This window comes from Pyxicephalus adspersus, chromosome 3 (genome assembly GCF_032062135.1).
Source record: "Pyxicephalus adspersus chromosome 3, UCB_Pads_2.0, whole genome shotgun sequence".
NCBI classification, from domain to species: Eukaryota; Metazoa; Chordata; class Amphibia; order Anura; family Pyxicephalidae; genus Pyxicephalus; species Pyxicephalus adspersus.
Window position 1 is genome coordinate 108,252,153 of NC_092860.1, and position 21,270 is coordinate 108,273,422.

At 36.3% G+C, this 21,270-nt stretch overlaps 1 protein-coding gene across 1 annotated transcript in view; it reads right to left on the bottom strand.

The window, feature by feature from the left end:
• Positions 1-3,052: 3,052 nt before the first annotated feature.
• The window catches only part of MAP9 (microtubule associated protein 9), a 52,146-nt gene continuing 33,928 nt past the window's right edge, over positions 3,053-21,270 (bottom strand). Inside the window, exons 10-14 of the mRNA XM_072405961.1 lie at positions 15,583-15,669; positions 12,941-13,102; positions 11,459-11,604; positions 9,991-10,123; positions 3,053-7,911 (exon numbers count right to left, since the gene is read on the bottom strand). Of these exons, the coding sequence (XP_072262062.1) occupies positions 7,792-7,911; positions 9,991-10,123; positions 11,459-11,604; positions 12,941-13,102; positions 15,583-15,669 (648 nt within the window). The 3' untranslated portion in view covers positions 3,053-7,791. The remainder of the gene's footprint in view (positions 7,912-9,990; positions 10,124-11,458; positions 11,605-12,940; positions 13,103-15,582; positions 15,670-21,270) is intronic.

A 21,270-nucleotide genomic window follows, 5' to 3' on the forward strand; every position in this document is an offset into this window, starting at 1 on the left:
TGCCTTTTATAGGGCTATATATGAACTTTACCAATGATAATTTGGTAAACCAATAGGGGATTTGGGCCTGCAAACAGACCAACTTAAAGATTTGCATTTGCTGACAAAATTAATAAAAAAATTCTAAAGAGCTAGCATGCAAGAAGTAGGGCATGCACTGGATTATTTAATCTACTAGGCTGTATCACGATTGCCTTTTTCTGTTACCAACTGTGCCATAAGATTTTCACAAAGAAAACATTGGCCTTTAATTTTTCCTTAATAGTTTGATCATTTATCATAGCATTGTTCAACCAAAATCTTTTTTTAAGCTGGGTGGGAAGAAATTGTAGGCAAGTGGCAGCCCCTGTATTGTGATGCAGTTCATCAGTGACCACTCAAAAACAGCCGGGTGGTTACTGTAAAATTCCGGGTGGTGCGCCCAGCTAAAGGAGACTGGGGAGAACACTGTCATAGGATAGTCTTACTATAGTAAGGGATGCTCATTATTTTTCAATATGTTGAAAATAATAAATCTCTGCAGTTATTGTGAATTAACCTGAAAATAATAATCTGTGCAGTTCTTGAATGTATTTTCACTTACCTGGGACCTAACACCTGGGCTAAATTCTGCCTGAGGCAGTAAGCAACAAGGACTAGAACTCAAGGGAACCCTTGTCAGTTTTTTAATTCTGTATGTCGCTTTGAGGGTTTATTTCAACTACCTTATTTTTGTTTAGGGCACTAATTATAAAACAGGGACTCCGATATTCCCTCAAACATCCTCTGGTGGGAATCGATTACTGCTATTAAAAAAAATATACACTTGGAAGATTCCCACGAGGGAATGATTGATTACGTTTTATAAATTGAGCTCCTTCTGTGCTAATGCAGTAAAATAGACATTTTTTTCTTGAAGATACACTGATTCTGGTCAAGAACATTACAACTTCTAGTAAGGTTTTAGTCGCGCTACTGGTAAATGAAAAACCTTCATTCACAGCTTCTTGTGCAAGTGGCCATTTACAATCATGAAAGCAAATGTATAATTATATAATGAGGCACATATTGCAGAAATGTAATTTTCATAATCATTTTTGTTTAAACATTCTAAATCTGCTAAAAGAACATTTGAATATTACATTTAAACACTGCAATTGGCAGTATGCAGGATCAGCAGCTTGCCCTTAATCATCATCTAGCACATGCCAGACTGCAATAATAATCACTGTTCTGATTGCTTTTACCAATTGAATATATTTTCTTATCTCAATATTTCTGAGATCAATATTTTAGGTTTAATTGACAGGCTGCTTTATGTGATGTTTTTTAGTGTAACTGGAAATTGCAATAGCCCACAGGAACAATAGAAGAAACAGAACAATGGACAAGAGTTTCTGATTGTTGTGAGTTACTGCACTATGCATCTGTTTTATAAAATGTATGCTTTGGTCATATTTCAAAATCCAGTTTACCAATCCAACCAGAAGACATGACCTGTTGAGTGATTATTTTTCTAATCCCGGTTATGTCTTCTGCTGAACTCGGTAAACTGGATTATGAAATATGACCAATGCATACATTCGGGATTTGTCTAATATTGGTGACAGGCATATTTATATTTTAAACTAGCCTGCAAGTGAGTTTGAAAAATTGCTGAGCTGTTTTTTCTTTAGTCACAAATACCAATGCCAGCTGTTGTCTAACCACAGGGTATATTGGTAAACATTAGATGGTTAGTCTGTATCTTAGTACGGGGAAATTAGACTTTTAAAATCAAGATGAAGGTGACCATGGTTTGCTGCTATCCTGAAGAATACACAGTACTACTGCTTTACCATCCAGCCATACCACCACTTTTCTAATGAAAGTTGCTTCAGGACATTTATAAAGCAGCTCTGTGTTTTATGAATGCAGTCAAATGCACATATATTCTAAAAATAATAATAAAAAAGTGAACTTAGGGAAGGAGAAAATCTGTTACATAATTTATTGTTCACCATTATGACTCTCGATGCTGTACTATCTTTCAACTACTGTGGGCTCTTGCAATCTCTGGTGAGCTTCAAAACTGGAACTTTGATTCCTCCATTGCTCTTTTTCTGGCTTTGGCTTTTGCCATATTAATGCTGAACATTATTTTACCTGCATTATCCTAGATGTCATACAACTACCGCGTTCTTCCTTTCTCTTTTTTTAACTAGCTTTCGTCCATAATCTTGCATAGCTCCTCTCTAGTCAGGTTTGTTACAATATGGACAGATTTTTTTGTGCTTTGTTCTTAATTATTCTATTCAACAGAATTTATTTATGACCATGTCTATCAAGCTGATTTTCATGGTCAGACTTTGTCGATGTTGTAGCCCACACATGTTGCATCAGGGTAAATATTCAATGCTTTTCCTACCTAGTGATTTTAATTTTCTTTGGAATTGGTATCAAAATAGTCTGTTACAAATTAGGGTTTGAGCAAATTATTTTACTTTTTTTTTCAGTTTTTAAAACATATAAATTTGATATTTTATCAATGCATGTGGCCTTTCCTAAAAACTACATTCTGATCCTACAGCTGATTCCGATCTAATATTGAATTTAAATATGGACAAATCCACCCAAGCTAATCGTCAGACCAACACCTGGTCTTCATCATCCATACCTCAAACTGCATAACCAAGCCTACCCCATATTGGATGATCAATGTCTACTTTCTATGTATTTAAGGCATTGCAAAAGATATACACTAAAATTCATGCAATATTTATCCATTAATACTTAATCTCCTGCTACCGCTGTGGATGCAGTGTTGGTCATACAAAGTTGCCATTCCATCACAGCCTTTCAATAATCAAGGTAATAACCTTTTTGCTAATGTTTATTTACTGAATTCCCATTCTAATTCCACTATGGCTTTAAGGAAAATATTTCTTAAATGGAAATAAGCCCTGCGCTCAAATCAAATGACAGATGTCTGCCCTATTTTGAACATAGCTTTATATATATATATATATATATATATATATATACCTTTGGGCCAAAATAGGCCCATTATACCCTTTATTTTGAATATTAAATTATTTATCCAGATCCAAACAAGACTGACAACAACATTCTGAAGATGTTACATCCCATTGGCTTAACCTATAAAAAAAAAAGAAAATCCTGTTTCCGAAAACATATGAGGCGTTTTACACCCTATCTAAAGAAACTGGGATTTTGCTAGACATTCTTTAATATTCTGCCACTGTTTCAGGATTGATAATTAATCAGTCCAAGTCTGTAGCTATACATATGTCCCTGTCACAGCAGAACTGTACCTCAAAAATCCCACGATGAAAAGAAATTGTCAAAATTAGGGGATGTGGTGCAGATTCATGAAGAACCTGGATTTTATAAATTGAGATAAAACTATTAAAGTATCTCTATTTCCTTCAGTTATGGATTGTACAGTTTTTGGGTGGTGGATTGACAACATTCACTTTTATCTATGCTTTTTTAACATTATCTGAAAATAAGCCTCCATTATTTGTCAAACTGTCATGAACTTTTACATTCTGCAACATTTTTCATTTTCAACTTCACTACTATGCTTCTACTTGCTTAAAACAAAATACTTCCTCAGTTACACTGACAGGCTTTGAAAATAAATGCTGTTTAGACCCCCATGCACGTTTATGAGGATTCAGCTGCCTGGCATAATACTTTGCATATGGTGGCCATGTCTTAGCATACAAGGTCACCATAGCATGTACACTGGCACAGATGTTATTCATTTTGGCCATTTGTATATTTAATTACTATTTTTCACTATGGGGATTTTATATTGTGAGACTTGTGATACCCTTCCCATTTGCCTTCTTAATGAATACCTTTTTCCTCTTCCATCACTCTCCCTCCTTTTAACCCTTTATCCTCTCTCTCTCTCTTCCAAACTTTTTATGACTACTCCATCTGCTTACCATATCTATACCTGAGCTCTCAACATGCAATCCTCCTCCTCCACCCCTTTCCTTTCTGAGCAATCCTTTAAAAACAGATCGAACCTTCTCTATTACTTATTGGCATATTACATCTCCATTTATAAGCAAAATATTATCACCCCGAAACCTTAACCCTGATTTATCAAAGCTCTCCACAATTGGAAACGATTATCGAGGGAGAACCCGAGTGATCCAGCAAACCTGTAATGGACTTCTTAAAAGTGATTTGCTATTAACTGGCAAATGTTTTTAATCCGGAGCAAGATCCATTCCAAGTTTGCTGGATCACCCAGATTCTACCACGGTAGTCAATTTTTTCCAGTCTTGGAGACCATAAATAAATCAGGCCCTTTATATAAGGTACTTTAGAACCCATGACCCTGGTGATGACTGTCTGGTCATTGAACTTAAAGCAGAACTAAAAAAAAAAAAAATCTCACTCACCTTTACCTTCGCAGATTCGTCGATTTCTCTGGAGTTTTCCTGGATAATTTCCGCATTGTCCTGGAAGCCTCTGTCGCCCCAGTGGAGGAAGCGTCAGTCGCCGCATCTTTTTTACCATCAGAAGGAGCAATCAGAAGCCTGAGCTCACCATTGCCGTAGCGATAAAGACAGAAGGGGAGGGGCTTTACCTTTTTTTTTATATATATAAAAAAAGGGTTTTAAACCCCCTTCCACAAAAAAGGTCATTATTTTCTTACATAAAAAGGGCTGTTCACCATGTTATGTAAGCTTAAAATTTTAATTTAGGTCCTCTTTAATCATGGTCATTTCTATTGTTTGGCTGGTAGATATGTATGTCTAAGAAGAACTTACTGCATACTCTTTAAAAGAACAACTTGTAACATTACTATTGTGACTGCAACTTTGCTTAGTTTTTCAATAAAAAAATTTGAAATAGAAGAAACATGGGGCAAATTTACTAATCTTGTTCTAAACTAAAGTTGTAATTTACTAAAGTTGTTTGGTTGTCATGCTGACATTTTTTTGCTTTAGTTTGTAATGGCAACCCAAATAATTTGTTCATTTTAACAGGTTCATTTACATCTGTTTCTAAAGTACAAAAAACATACATTAATTAACAGATATGTGATTTATGTATATCTTTTAAACAGCAAAATATTCTTGTTCTTGTCTACAGGTGGTCACAAACCCAGCCATTCTGTGTGCGTCACTCCACAAAGCAGGCAAGCATCACAAGGTAATTATTCTAGGTAAAGTGACAGCCAAACAGATTCTGCATTATTCAGAGAACTAATGTCTTGTATGACAAGAAGAATATTGTAATAAAGCTTAAAATTTGACACACCAGAATAAAAACATAATGCATCTCATAAATATCAAATACATATAAAATAAGTTAAAACAAAAATAAATCATATAAAATAATCAGTACCTCGGTATAGAGATTAAAAAACACAATGAAGGAGGACTGAAAGTAGACAGTCATTTAAATGTATACATTTTTGGCTTTCATTATTAGTTTGCTATGTATTAAATCGTTATGGGGCATTCCCTATGCACACCACCAGCTACACAAAAGAGGGTCTTGCTATATTACTTACCAGACAATGGAACAAAGATAGACATTGTTTGAGTCAATCTTTTCAGTAGTACAGTTGGCCTTTTTTGCCTTGCATAACAAACTACAGAGTTTTATTTAATTTTTACTAGATGTTATGTTTTCTTTTAAAGCAGAACTTGCATGCAAACAGCTATATACGTATCGCCCAACTGTTTTTTTTTGTTCTGGTTTGCCAGTTATTTGGTCAACTGGGTAGTTTTGGGGCCCAAGCACTAGACTGAGGTAACAAGAGAGCACCATAAAATTAAAGAGAAGATAACCGATATTTCTGCAATACAGTGAACCTCATAACTTTGTTGCTATGGGCAAGATACATGTGCAATTTAAATAGTAAATTCTGGTCCAGTACCATCCCAACCCTTTGCAGGACATTGCATAGCTACTTATGCTACTCATGCTTTATATAATTTTATATTTTATTCTTTAATTTGCTACTTATTGAGGCGGTTTATTTAATTGAGAAATATGACTGATTTCATAAGCATGTGGTGTTCCAAAAGCTAACATACAGATACTATGGCCCTGATTTATTAAAGCCCTCCAAGACAGAAAAAGATGGACTATCATGGGAGAACTTAGGTGATCCAGCAAACCTGGAATTATTCAGGACTAGGATTGAAAACATTTAGCCAACTAAAATGATCTTTAAGAAGAAATCTATTCCAGGTTTGCCGGATCACCAAGTTCCCCCGGTCTATCCTTCCCAGTCTTGCGGAGCTTTATTAAATCAGGCCCTATGTGTGAAGTGGTGACCCTGACTTACACTAGGATGCGAACACAATACTGAACGTTTTAGTAAAATACAGAGCTATAATTGTAGTAAACAACTATTGTGTTCTGTGTTGTTTTAATAGCTGATTTCCTTTAAAGGTTTAAAGTAGGAAAACCCTTCTGCCTGGGCCAAAACATGTAACTGGTGCTCCTATTTGTAGGACACATTCCATTCTAACCAACCCGAGTTGCCAGTGGCATAAAGTATAGGGAGAAATGGGAAGACCTATCAGTAAAAAAAACAGGTGCCATACTGACTTTCTGCCAAGATGAAAAAAAGCTAATAAAAGCTGAATGTTTTATAGCTGAATGTCCCACTGTCAAGTCCTGAGGGCGTTTCCATTTCCATTATGGAATGGATCATCAGTTTAAAAACATCCTTTGTTATAACACATAATATGTAATGCAGCAAGATTGTATATACTTTTTACATTGGTAATACAACTGTTGAGAAAATAAACAGATGTGCCTGAGCTTCCATACTAAGGCTTAGTCTACACGGACTGTTTCCCCAGCGTTTAACCTGAGGCTTTTAAAGCCCTTGTTTGAAGTCCCCATGCATTCCAATGGGCTAATCTACACCAGGACGTTTCCTTCAGGCACGTTTTTGAGCTTTATTTTAAACGTTGCTTGCAACGTTTAAAAAATTAAAACGCTGGTAAATCGCGGGAAAACGCTGGAAATCGCGGGAAAACGCGTCCATTGATTTTAATGGGAGCGTTTTCCTGCGTTTATGTATGCTAGAAATTGTCAATAAAAAAGCTTCCATTGATTTCAATGGAGGCTTTTACAAACGTTTTAACAATAGCCTGTGTTCTGTGTCACTATTCTATGTGTCATGCATGAATAATTACATGTACTATGCTGTTAAAAATTAACACCTATGCCTGGCACGTGTGAAGATTGTCTGCCATTGTGTTTGCTTTTTGTGCTTTTCACACCTGCAAATGTCATTCATTATCACTTGTGTAGTCATTGTCTTTAATTGTGCTTCACTTTGCACTCTTTTCACTCTTTTCTGTGTATACTGTTACATTTGTCACTGTACTGTTGCATGATCACATTATCACATGTATGCAGGGATGTATGTACTTCCTGTACTTGCAGAAATCACTGCCCAGGGTTACTGTTCAAGTGCTAAACGCTTGTAAAATCGCGGTAAAACGCGGATAAACGCGGCATAGACGTTTTTCAGCTTTTTCCAGCATTTAAAAAAAGTTTTAAAACGTTAGAATAAGTGCATAAAAACGCTTATAAACGCAGTAGGAACGTTTACATGCCTTTTTACAAAACGTCCATGTAGACCCAGCCTAAGCATCTATACAGCTGAGTCACAGGCTTTGCTTTCTATGTTATGTTGAAATGATATATAACTTCATCAAGTAAATATAACCCCCTTGTGTGCAAATGTTTAGAAATAAAACAAGAAAACACAAACAAGTTGTAGTGAAACGTTCATGGAGAGTACTGAAGCAACAGTCATCTGCCTGATGGAATAGTTTTTCCAGGAGGACTCCACGGAGGAGGGGGATCATCGTCTAAAATCATTTGCAGCTTTCTCTGCTTCTTTTCAAATTTTTCCTGTTGTTCCTTCTTCTCCTGTTATAAAGGTACAATAGGTATTAGTTATATATTATAAATACTTTTTCTTAACACCAATCTATGTTCAGCCCAGTGGATTTATAATTACATTTCTGTGTTATTAAGGTTATTAAGTGCATTTAAGTGGAACCTAAATCCCATTATTACAAATGCTTTATCAGGCAGGTCATTATTGCAGAAAAGGACAATGTTCGATTCTGCAATAATCTGTCTTACCTGCCTGATCGCTTAGGGTTTCTGGTGACAAAGCTGAACTGCACATGCGCAATGCCAGCTTTGGTTACCTGGGATAAATGAACTCCCATTTTACGTCATACTGCCTCTGAGAGTAAAAAACCGGTGACACCCTGCAATGGAGCAAGGATAGATGAGTTATCGAGTATAAATATATTGCATATCAAATCTCTTTCAGTTTATTCTATTGACAGAGCATCTTTGAGCATATAGATATAGAGAACTGAAAGGTATTATCCAACATTACATTTTCAAGCCTTGTTGTGGGCATTAAGAAAATTCCTAAATGAAAATCGAGGTCAATAAAGGTTTTTTTTTTTTTTTTTGCATTACATGGCATTTTCTTGATGACTACAGTTCAGTTTTAAGGGGCCCTGCATACAAGCATTGTTAATAGAGAACAAAAAATAGCACTTTAGTGGCTGTATTTGATCTGCTTTCTTGGTTGTTTTGCATTTCTTTAGACACAGGTCTTACTGAGGTATATTTGAACTGTAGGTAAAGCAGATAATTTTGCTTTCATTACAATAAATAATAGTTTGGTTTGATCAGTAATGGCTGTGTTTTTAAGCCTGTCAACATAAGCCATCAAGTAATCATGAAATATTTAGCTAAGTGTTCTGGGAATCCTTTCCCATTATTTAATTGTATATTTGTAAAGACTGTATGAAAATAGATAAAACATATTTTAGAACAGTTGTTAAAGTAAAAACTAAAACAAATTTTAAATTAGCAGGCAGATGAACAATATATACACACACATGCTGTGCATGGCAAAAAGTAAGTAGTTCCCCCTCCAGATTGCAGAGTTATGGTACTGTGAATGCTGCAGCATACAAAGTCCTTTTAGACAATTATTTGGCTCCAACCTTCCAGTAACAGTTTAGTTAGGCTAATTTCTGTTCCTCCAAGTCTGTACCTTTGTGCATATGGCAAGGTTTTTGAGGATATCATTTAAAGAGTCTTGTCTGGAAAATTGCAAGTGACCTGCTCAGAGCTATGATCTAAGCCATACTGAACAACTTTGGGATGCAAAGTTTGCAAGCCAGGCCTTCTTTTTCAAATTCTATTTTTGACCTCACAAGTGCTAAATGGGCACAAATTCCCACACACATATTCGAAGATCTTACTGATAAGCCTTCCTAGATGATTGAATGATTTTAAAACCACAAATAGGACATCAAATGCATGATTCTGGTTGGGTAAATGTTTGCTTTATTTCCCTCCCCCTCAGCCAATCTTGTTCAACCTATATGCCCCCTTGCTTCTATTTCCACACTGTGATATATGAATTGCCCACAAAATAATATTATCACTGCTTGATATGTAGCTGCCCTCCTCTACATACAAAAATGCATATTCCCTCAAGTGAAATTGTCAGTTTAAATATCTAATTGTAGAGACTGGATGTTGAAGCTATCAAAAACTACTGTATTTTGTGGAGGTATGGCAGGAAGTGCCACAGTGCCCAATGGCCCAACACACCTGGAAATATCAGACAGCAGTGGTACCTGGAGCTCTACCCTTGGACTGGTAAGTATACAGCAACTAGACCTTTTTTACTAAGGTCAGCTATTTTGTATACCAGCAACGGCGTTCCTTTAATGTTAATTAATCATACATGAAGGTATTGTTAAAGATTTATTTTTGCTGCTACATGTGCATTTATTAAAAAGAAAACCACTGTGTTAATATTCTGTATAGCTATAATACATACATATATATATATTTATGACCCTTTATTTCTACATTGGGCACTTGGACAAATGAAAAGGAAAAAAAAAACACTAGAATAAAATTAGAAAAAAACATTACATGTTGTAATGACATCACTGTACTTACCAGCCATTCCTCATATAATTCCAAAGCTTTCTGCTCCTTTTCTTTTTTCTCAGATTTTAGTTTATCCAGTTGCAGTTTCTCACTCTTTTTTTCCTTTTTCTTTTCCTTTAGCACTAGTTCTTTTCTTTCATTCCTATTTTTGGCACATTATCAAATTTGTCAAACATCCATAATAGCCACTACAAAGATATAAATACTACTGTAACACTTGTATTAAAGAGTAAAGGCCTATTTTTTAAAGGGTAAAGCTGATTCATGGGTTCCGGGGAAGATGTTTTTAAGGTTTATAAATTGCTCACTCATGAAGTAATTTGGAATACTCCGGCTGTTACACTATTCTCTCTGATCCCTGGGACTGTAAGAAGGGTATATTTAGACATTTTTGACTATAGCTATGGTAGTCATACCATGACATTGGGATTCTCCTATACCTCCTTCTCTAAATAAATGATTCAAAAAAACTAGACTATATAGAATACCTAGAACAACTATCTACTGATGAGGATGATTGTAAGGAACAAAATTTTATGACCTGGACTGCCTGGAGCATTTTTAAGGAACCATCCTGGTTCAGAGTTTTGCAGGGTTTATTATTTCTTAATCTCCCTTTTATATGATTTGTACCTGGGGTTGAGCCCTGGTGGAGATCTTCCCATTTTCAATTCCCTTTTCCACTTTTACTTTTCTGCTTCCCTCATCCTTCCCAGTCCGTGCATTTTTGCCTCCTTCCTTTTTGTTGGTTCTCCCTTTTGCCCCCCCCCCCTTTTATTGCAATTTATACATTTTCCCTTGACTACCCTATTTAGAGACAGAGACAAAATAAAAAGCAGTACTCTGCTGTACAGGACAGGGAACTACAGGACGTTCAACACCAAGTCAAATTCAGGTAATTACATTAGTTGCATTAAAAATACAATTAATAATGTATTAACGAATACATAACTACTTTAATTTGTGCCCTTTCATTCACCTACAATTCAGCAAGTTGTTTTTTTTTTTCTGAAAAAGCAATGGGCATAGTTAGAGTAGCTGTCCTGGACAGTGGAGAGTTTGAAAAGAGAGGTATATAAAGACACGGCATCCAGAGTTTGGAACCTGGGACTCCTAAACCCACATGGTCTCAGGTAGGAATACAAAGAGATCAAGAAGGTTTTGTTACTGACAGCCAAAGGGGTTGCAGGGCAGGACTTACAACGATGCTTAGATGAAAATCTAAGGCACCACCCAGGTAGGCTGTGTCCCCTGTGCCTATTAACTTTTTATGTTAATGCAAGCTTTTTATGATTGACTGGAGTGAACTGTGAAACTCAGAACGGTTTGAAATGTAAACATGAAACAAACACTCTTGACATGGCAATGGATTCCAGGCCCTTTGAGTTCCATATACCAGACCTGATGCTAAAAGGTCACCTCTGTGCACAATAACTCTACTATTGGTAAGTGATTATCATGCAGCAGGTACTCTTACCATGTTTTAAAAGCAGACGTGTTGGTGTTTTTTTTCTCCATGATCATTTTTTGCTCATTCAGCTTTTTTTCTAATTCAAGATTTTTTTCTTTAAGAGCTTTTGCTTTTAAGTATTCTTCCTTTGTTTCTTTCCACTTTTCAAATGCCTACAAAAACAGATATTAGTTTGTGTTTTTTTGTGTTGACAGTCATGTTTACAGCTTTGACTTTGCAGATTTTAGACAAAAGTAAAGAAAGAAGCATCCACCCTCGCTTTATTACTGGAAAAAAGGGCAAAAGCTATTAAGCTCCCTGAAGGTAGTCATACAGTGTACACTGATACTGCTTATTATCTGTTTATGAAAGATTACTTTTATTCTGCTTCTATTTTGCCTTCCCTGGTTCCTTCCCTCTTCTATTATGAAAAAGCTAACTCCTTTTGTTAATAAAAAAAATTCTGTTTTCATTGCATTCTTTCATTTATATCTAACTACATCACCAGAGTTTCATTTTGTGCTTCCCTATGCAATGCAGACAGGTCATGGCTGATGGAAGGGTTCAGCAGGGTTCTGTATGTAACCTCATGAAAACATCAGGGCATCTTGCGTCAGTACAGCTTTTATGAGCCCTCAACCTAAAAATAAGCAGTAGGCTGGGCCATGAGAGGACTTTATACATCTATCAGAATGTTTTATGGATGGATGAATGTCTGTCTTCATGAGCTGGTGTTCCTAGGCAAATCTTGGTAATGTTAATAAACTAAAGCCCAGTAAGAGAAGGGGCTGGGCCAGGTGTAATCTGGCTAAACATACTCTGTTTTATCAGACTTGCCCAAGCTTCTAATGAACACTTTGAGAAGCTCACATTGGGCCTGATTTATGAAAGCTCTCCAAGGCTGGAGAGGATACACTTTCATCAGTGAAGCTGGGTGATCCAGCAAACCTGGAATGGATTTCTTAAGTCATTTGCAATTTGCTAGTAAATGTTTTGAATCCTGGATCAGTTCCATTCCAGGTTTGGATCACCCAGCTTCAATGATGAAAATGTATCCTCTCCAGAGCTTTAATAAATCAGGCCCATTGTGAAGTGAATTTAAATGTTAAGACTTTCAGGGAGATATGGTTTAGGCAATTTCAGTGCAGGCTAGAATGCTGTACAGCTGTGCTAGAATATTTGGAAGACTGAAAGTCAGCTTTAAAGTAGCATGGGCAAAGTCTAAATATAGTATACATATTTTCACAGATTGGTTGCAGCCACCTAGGTTTGCACTGTGTTCCAGTGCTTTTTACACAACTTCACAGAGCAGATCTGTAACTGGATTAAGGTGGAATGATTAGAAAATAGGACACCCTTGCCTACAAATTTTACAGTGGCTACATGGGTTACCTATAGCTGCAATAATGGCTGTATGTGTGGGTATTAATGGCTCAGACTGGTACAATGATATAGCAATTATTGCACGTGTTATTAATAAACGTAACTAGTCCTTCCAAATAGCCTTACCCTTCTGCACTCTTCCTTCCTGCGTGCAATATCCTGAAGCTCCTCCATCTTTTTCCTTTCTTCTGTTTTTTGCTTCAGTTGAATTTCTTTTATTTCCTTTTTCTTTTCTGTTTTCCAGGCCATAAACGCAGAAATGGCCTCTTCCTTCTTCATGCTTTTTTCCTGCAGACACAATTGTTTTAAGTATATGTGGTTCTGAGCTACACAACCAGTCCTCAAGCATTTCAGTACACATTTCTGAGGGATAGTCAGTAATTGTTCACATTATTTTCACTAAATGGATTAAATATGTTTATTTTTCTTTTTGGCCTCTATAGAAAAAACATAATAGAATGGCTAATGTGAATATGTCAGTTAGCCAATACAACTAATGTTATGTAAATGACAATACATAAAGAAGGTGATTTGCAAAGAAAAACCAAAGCGTCAGCAATATTTTAAGCCTCAGGACCACTGTTCCCATTTATTTTTTTCATTTGAGATCCATCTATTTAAACTCGCCTTCTGCACAAATCCATCCAAGACTCCTTGTCTAGTTTTTTATAGAAAAGGATTTATATTTGTCAAAGTCTTTTGAAAGAAAATGGTACTTAAGAAGCATATGGTGCACTAATACACACGCTTTTAATATTCTACAATTATATACAGTTTGGGCCTTTATGTATTCACATCGCAAGAAGAGGGATAACGTTTAAGTAGTACCAAGCAGAATCTTTAAATTATGTCATTTATAACATTTAAAAATAATACACCTTCCAGAAAAGGAGTGTGCTAGCTTTCTTCTACAGTAGTAATCCAAATCATGGTTACAGTTTTATATGTAAAAAATGGCACTTCTACATTTATCTAGATACAGATAATATATTAATATTTAGTGTTTTACAATAAGGATCGCTTTATATTATATATCACTATAGAGAGTTAATAGGACCTCACTCATTGGGCCTGATTTATTAAAGCTCTCCAAGACCGGAAGAAGATAGACTATCATAGGTGAACTTGGGAGATACAATGGGTGATACATTTTGCCCCACCCACACTATTGCATTCTAAAAACACCAGTTGTTTAAATAGATTTTATGTGTTTTATTGCATAACACATGATGTTACATAATGCAATATATCAGGGAACTGGAAATCTTATAAACAGCATATAAAGTGCCAACATAATAAACGGTGTTGTAAAATAAACATGGGGTACATAAAAGATGTATACTTGACGGTGCAAACAATGACAAAGGCGGAGAAGAGGACACTGAAAATGAAGTCTAAATTTCTATCCACTTACTGAAGGTAGAGCTAATACATGCCTAACATATAAATCCATGTTTTTTTTTATTCTTTTAACTTCCCTATCTTGTACCCAAATAATATTGCCAATCTATCTCTGTGCTCCTTTCTTTCAAGATAGAACAATACTCTTACCTTCACTAAGGGTGTTTACATTATTATGCAAATACTTCTTGGTCCAGGAGGAAGACCCTATAATTGTGCCATTTGCTTACCCTAGAAACATCTCACTCTGCTGACCCTCTCCCAAACTTGGAATTGAATTTTTGGAGGCCTTCAGTATCTAAAAAAAGGATAAATCTCAAGTTGTACAGCTCTTTATTGACCTTATTGTTCCTTATTGACCCCTGCTACTAATGTTTTTTTTTCTGCCAAACCTGTCTTCTCTAGTATTCAATGCTAGTTCTGACCTTGCCTTTGTCCTCATACCAAGTACCATGCTCCTATTGGTGGACAGTAGACCATATTTGGCACAAACAGCCGTTTTACACTAAAATGTAGGCTATTACCTTCCTATATATTCTGCGCTACATAGGTATGCAAATTTCAGGCATACAAAGGATTATTTGATAGCTGGATAGTTTCCTAAAAAATGAGCATCTCCCTGCCATAGTGCCAATTTAAAGGAGAATAACAGAATACCAAAAAACATGCAGTTAGGTTAATCCCCTTTCCCTCAAAAATTGTAATTAGACTGTGTTATTGACAAAAGACTATGACATTAGATTGTGAGCCCCCTTTGAGGGACAGTTAGTGATATGACAATGAACTTTGTAAAGTGCTGCAAAATATGTCTGTGCTATATAAATTCTGGCTAACAATAATTGGTAAGGTCATATACAATAAAGCTTGCCGTATCTCAAGACCTTTTACATCCTCAATTTCACAAATATGTTGTCTGTTAATAAACTAGATATTTAAATTGGAAGTTGGTGATTCATCATCTACAACATAAGTTGAAATGACCATGGAAATAGGCTGGACCAATTAGTCACACACTCCTAGCTTTAAGCCACAAGTAGCTCTTACTCTGGGCTGATATTAGTCAGATCACCTAGTTTAGCATATAAAGATATTGTCAGTAAACATGACGCACATTAGATTTCATGCTGCTTATTCAGTTCTGTCAGGTGTACGAAGGAGGTGGGTGACTGACTACAGGATTGTACAATAATTGAAATAATAGCAATTACATGGTTGGATAAAGAGAGTGGAAAAAAGCACAACTACCTTGAAACATGAAAATAAATATCAATTTTATAAATGTACAGCGGAACACATACTGCGCTGTAATACCTTGTTATAAAGGTAGCCAGTGCTTTTAATAACAGAAATGAATTTTGCGAATTTACCAATTTTGATTTTTCTTTTTCTTGTTCTTCTGCCTTCTTGATTTTGTGTACTTCTTGAAGAAACACTTTCTTCTTTTCCAACCAGTTCTGAAATGGAAACAATGCAGATGAATGTAATTGAAGAACCCAGAAAATGCATGCCAGTTGTTAATAGATATTATTCAGAGTTATTTTTTTACAGATATAAAAGATAATTTAGCAAGTAAGGGAATTAGATTGTACACTGTAAAAGAGTAACATTTAAACTATATTAAATAATTTTACCAGTAGCAATTACTCACAATATTCTGTACTTGGGCAATTAGTGACGGTGTCAGACTAAACAGATTACTAATATTAGTTTGGTCTTAATATACAGGTATGGAAGCAGTGGAAAAGCAGCAGTATGACAGAGTAGCCCCAGTCTTAGACAGTGGTCACTGTGACTCGTGTCATCTTTGAAGGATTCTGAATGCACAATTTTGAAAATCTCCTTCATTTTTAGTCCCACAATGCAAACGTTTATCAGGTCAAATTAAAAAGGGTGTATCAATCTTGTAGGGACACAAACAGCAATAATAAATCACAGGCTTATGAACATTTTTTTTAGATACAATTTAGGGTGGTTAGAAGAGAATGCAGCTTTGGGTGACCAATTTTGTCTGTCATTTACATGTATGTAATAAAAATAATAAATTACATTGTTCTCATATCATACCAATACCTGGCACACATAAAATAAGGTGGAAAAATGTGTGATCAGGCAGGGCTTTTTTGCAAAAAGGAAAACAAATGTCCCTTTGGCAATAAAACATACTTACCTTGTCTGATCACTATGCAGCATCCAGTATCACGATAGGAATGTCCGGTGATGTCCTGACTGCAATAAGCAATCTTACCTGCCTGATCCCTCCATGGAATGGTCAAAATCACTGAGCTGCACAGGGCTGGTTGCCAGGATACCCGGCAATCCTGGCTTCCCCTGTAGTTGCAGAGCCTAAATAAACTCCGGAGCAGGCATCATGAAAATCATGAAAGCAGACCTAAACTCAACATTTTTACTTTAAATAAAAGGGTAGACAACCCTTATATGTAAAGTAAAAATGTAACCGATTTTTTTTTTCTCAGTGCAACACCGCGGTGATCTTAGCCATGTGCAGAAAAGGCATTTTTTCCACTAAGGAAACCAACAGGCTATGAACTCCCGATCTCGCACCTGCACAATGTGAGATCAGGTGACATAGCAAAAAGACTGTAAAAGAAGATTGAAGATGGCGACGCTAAGCAAGCACCAAGAAAAAGAAGAAATCTAGGAAGACATAGGACCGGATCGAGTGGTCCAGTGTCACTGAGGGATCTGCAGGACTAAAGGTAAGTGTGCTTTTTTTATATTCACTTTAGTTCTGCTTTAGGATTGGAATGCAGAAGTATAGAAGAAAAAAGATGGCGGTGCCCTGTGATGGAACAGGGACAGATAAGTATAGTATTAGTTCCACTTTAACTACTAATAATGCACACAACTGTGCTGAGCCTTTTGGAATCAGCTGTTGTTTAGGGATTAGAAGCTATAATATTTATTGTTCAGTTATCTAAAATTACAAACTATATTATGTTAAATACAAATCAATAAAAGAAACTTGTTATTTGGTTTGAACCCAGAGAATGAAAAAATTCTGGTTCATCTTATCTCTCGTCACACATAAAAACTGCTTTCATGTTGTTATTCTTTATTTCAAATGCTTCAAGTGAACATATTCCACTATACTGCATCATTTCTACAATATGATTCATAAGCCCCACAGCAAGCAATATATAACACAGACATTGCTAGAAACATTCCCCTGCCCATAAACAAAGGAATTCATACTTTGAAATAAATCTGACTGAACAGAATCTAAAAAAAGTGAATAAAAGATATATGCCACATGATAGACACATGACAGTTCAGATAAACTAGCACATTAATTAATGCCATATAATTGATTGAAAACATGTGCCTTCATAAAAAAAGAAGTATTATTTCAGCGCTGCCGGCTTTTATTTTAATAGACTGCTGTGAAAACCACATATCATTAGTTTTATTGGTAGATGGCATATAGTCTGACCATTTAATGAATGAGCAAAAGCTGAACTCCAGATAAAACTAACATTTACCATGCAGTGAGTCCCTCTGCCAAATGCAATGGTTAAATTCTTGTTTGTTCTAGTGCTCTTATGCATTGTTCAAAGCTTTCAATTGTATGTGGGGCTTCAGTGTCATCATGTACAATGCAGACTGAACAGACCTGCATTAAAGGGAATGACGTAAGCAGAAAGGTCAGGCCAGGACCAATTTTTGAAGGAGGCAAAAATGAAGAAAGGGCCAGCTGTAGCAAGAGATGTGGTAAGCTTTTCTCCTAAACTATCAACCCCCACTAGACAAAATAGAGCACTTAACCCTGCAGTGGGGAGAAAATCTACTCTATAATTGCCTTACATGAAGTTCAGCTTTAAAAACATGAAGTATGTGTGCATTTGGTCATTACACAAAAGGCCATGAGCTAAAAATACGTCCTGGTTCTCTAGTATATTGACGTACACATGTGTTGGTGGTATTAGAGGCACTACTGGCAATAGGTTAATCAAGTATCCCAGCAGTTGAAATGCTTAGTAAATGCATATTTGCTAAAAAGTCTCTATATTTGTTACAGAAACTCAGATCACGCTAAAAATATTTCCATAGTAAAAGCATTTGGTTGTTCTGCCTGAAAGTACCTGTGTTGATCTTAGAAAGACCACTGTGAAACCCCTAAAACCAGGCTGAAAATAGTGCTTTTGTGTTTCATTAAAGCACTCCTCCTCTGCAGCTAATCTTCGAGTTTACTGTCAATAGGCAGTGCTTATAAAGTAAAGCACAATTATTGCTTTGACTTTGGCAAAAGTTGCAACTATATGTACAGTCCAGCCGTTGGATCCAAGGAGGCGATCAACTGATTGATTTGATAGCTGAAGGAAATGGTAGCCTAATTAGAATCCCTACACCCACCCTATTGTCTTTTTCTTAAACGTAAGAACTGATATTACAATAGAAATGTGTTCTGTCAGGAAAGTTCACTTTATTTTTTTGTTTCAGAGCCTTAAAGCCAAACTTCAGCTTTCCCTTTTTCTTTGCACATTTGTAGATGCTCTTCTCCTGTGCTAAGAAGTGGGCTACAAGAATTATCAAGCCCACTTTTGCCCATCTGTCCTCACCATTCCCTTTCAGCTTTTTGCCTCCTGTCCTGGCATTCACACCTTAAAGCGGAACAAAATTTCGATATTTTTTGGGTGATCGAACGCTGAATTCGAACTCCAATAAAGTCTATGGGTGGGGAAAATCAGGGGTTTTTACAGGACTGTGTGGACTTGCAAAAGCAATCAGGGGAGCGGAGCTGACAGCTCTGCTCCCCTGATTGCTTTTGCAGCCCTAGAATACCTGTAGTATGTTTTCTTGGAAAGAGATTCTCTATCCATGAACACAGTGGGCCTGATTTATTAAAGCTCTCCAAGGCTGGAGAGAATACACTTTCACCAGTGAAGCTGGGTGATCAAGCAAACCTAAAGAACACATACGGGACAGCAGTTCATCTCCAGTCACAGCTATTTGGAAGGACTCGCGATCCTCCTGCAATCACCTGTGACCGCACAGTTCCCACGGTGAACGGGCTGTACTTACCAATGCAACCTCCTATGCACAGGGATGGCAAACAGGAGGATTCCCAGGACTGCAAGGTAATCCTCCTGTTTGCAATCCCCGAGCACTAGAGGTTAATCAACCTCTAGTGCCCGGGGATCGCAGTGGAACTGCAGATGAACTCTCACATGGAGTTTTTCCATTGAGAGTTCGGCTGCAGTCACAGCTGATTGAAAGCACTCTGTGCCTCCTATCAGCTGTGATCACAAGTTCCCACGCTCCCTGGGCTGTACTTATGATAAGAACAGCCCGCTAACCGTGGGAACTGAACTCAGATGAACTCTCAATTGAGAAACTCCATTGAGAGCTTATCTGGAGTTCTCCTTTTTTTTTGTAAACATATTTTTAAACACGAATTCGCAAAGTTCAATTCTGTGTTTTTCGGGTCGGGTCTTCCCGAATTCGAAGCCACCTATTAAGTTATGGTCCGATAGAGTGATTACACTCATCTCTCTGTAAGCCACACCTGCAAGCCAAATCTATTGAGGGTGGTCAGCAGACACACTTGGAAGGATTTATTGCCATAAGAAAGGGAAAGGGTGCAAAGCAAAAAGATAAAAATGTTTGCTTAATGAATGTTACTGTCTAATGTAATGTCTACAAGCACTGTCCTCAATTGACAAAGAACAGTCATTATCTTCTGTAAAAAAAAAAAAAAAAAAAAAACACTACAGTACAAAAAGTTTGTAATCTGAATTGAGAACATAACCTGAGAATATAAGTAGTTGTCTATACTTAAGGCATCCAAGAATTCAGTAATACATTTTAAATGTATTTCTTCATTAATACCGTTAACAATGCTGCGATGGGTATTGAAAGAAAGTCTCCTTGAATGGGATCACAGACAGCAATAATAATTTTATCTAACTGAACTTGTAGTTTAAACTAGCAAAATACATATGCATCAAAACACAAGATATGCAAAGACAGTTAATTTTGCTTAAAAAGCTACCATAGCCTGCCAGAGCAGAACATCCTGCAAAGAAACAGGTCGGTGGTCTTTTTGTAGAGATTCAACACCTCTTCCCTGCTGAGTCTGACCTATAGCTTTGCAAAAAGCAAAACATATGCTTCCTGCTGTCTGGAATACATTAGCTCTGCAAGGGAAGTACTGGACATCTGCAGAGAGACCACTTCCGTCACACAGAGAGAAAGAGTTTTTTTTGTAAAACATGCTGAAAGGCAATGACGTTTTATGCATTTTTGTGTGGTCTGGTCGCTTTTTAAAGACAATCAACTGTAGGGGCCCATTTATACCACACAATGCTACTCATTGCTGTGCTTTGTTCAAAAGCCAATTTTTTTTACAGTGCAATACAACATACAGGACAATGTGCATCACACTGTGCTAAGTTGCAACACTCCTGCTCCTTAAAGCTTCAGTGGGGTGCTATTCCCAATGAATAGCAGCTCAATAATGCATATAAAATGTGTTACTGTTTAAGAAGTGGTGGACCTTAAGACTTTAAACACTTCTGTCAGAATGTATATAGCTGTCTGTATAGCACCTAAAGTAGAACAATATAACAAATATAAAAAGACTATAGATTCATTTAAAAAAGACTAATAATAATTAGTAGAAATATATATATATATATATATATATATATTTTTTTTTTTACACTAAAGTCATTACAATTAAAGGATGGCGTTAGAGTAAATGAATATCTCAGTTCTTGTTATAATTTAATTAGATATTTTTCAAATGAGAAAAATAGTTTTGTGCAAAATACAACCCCATTTTATAATTTTATACAAGGCTGTTTATTGATGCAAGGGGTGGAGAATTTTTGTGGCGAGGGGCGAGAAAACAAAAATGGGGATAAAGGTTTATCCTGACAATGCAGTCTTAGTGCAACATTATTTCAAAATATGGCTCCTGTAAAATTAAAATTGAAAAAAAAAGTTTTAAAAATACTTTAAAAGGTTTAAAAAAGCTGCATCCAGGCCTTTGTTTAGATAGGACAAAGGATTCTTTATGTATGAGCAATATATAT